The sequence below is a fragment of the Pterocles gutturalis genome, unplaced genomic scaffold (genome assembly GCF_000699245.1).
Source record: "Pterocles gutturalis isolate BGI_N339 unplaced genomic scaffold, ASM69924v1 scaffold29981, whole genome shotgun sequence".
Classification (NCBI taxonomy): Eukaryota; Metazoa; Chordata; class Aves; order Pterocliformes; family Pteroclidae; genus Pterocles; species Pterocles gutturalis.
Window position 1 is genome coordinate 1,158 of NW_010101373.1, and position 645 is coordinate 1,802.

General features: G+C 58.1%; 1 protein-coding gene across 1 annotated transcript in view; it reads left to right on the forward strand.

The window, feature by feature from the left end:
- Nucleotides 1-645, forward strand: part of DYSF (dysferlin) — a gene marked incomplete at both ends in the record, with an annotated part of 14,313 nt that overhangs the window by 916 nt on the left and 12,752 nt on the right. Inside the window, 1 exon segment of the mRNA XM_010083302.1 lies at nt 176-295. Coding sequence (XP_010081604.1) covers nt 176-295 — 120 coding nt within the window.

Consider the following 645-nt stretch of genomic DNA (forward strand, 5'->3'; position numbering starts at 1 on the left):
AACATCTCCTGATATCGCTCCGCTGCCCAAACGCTCTCTGCCTTCAATGCGCTTGCAGAAATTCTTTGCCCGATCTCCTTCCTCTGCAATGAAGCCCACTGAAAGCAAAGGCTGAGCTCTTCCCGTGGGGAGGGGACACCAGGGTCCTGACGCCTGTCCCCTGGTCTACCCCAAGGGCGAGGGAGTCTCGTATCGCGGCAGGGGGCTGGGGGTGGTGGAGCTGGAGACCAAACTGGTGGAGCACGTGGAGCAGAAGGTGGAGGACATTTCTGCAGATGACATCCTGCGGGTGGAGGTAAGGAGGTCCCCGTGGGGTGTCCAACCTCCTGGGTGCTGGGGTTGGTCATCGAATCATAGTATCATCAAATCATCACACAGTTAGGGTTGGAAGGGACCCTAAAGATCATAGTTACAAGTTCCAGGTCTTCCAGTGGCTTATGGGGCAGCAGGGAAGGGGCGTTGGTGTTGGTCCTGGGTGGGTGATGTCTGGGTGTTGGCCCTGGGTGGGTGATGTCTGTGAGCAGTGGAGCAGTCGGTGAGCTCCTGGAGGGTGTCTCTCCCTCCATTTCCATCCCCAAGTGTCCAGCTTGCTCCATCTGACCGGCTGGAGAGCAGACGATGGGGAAAATAGAGGGGCGGGGGACT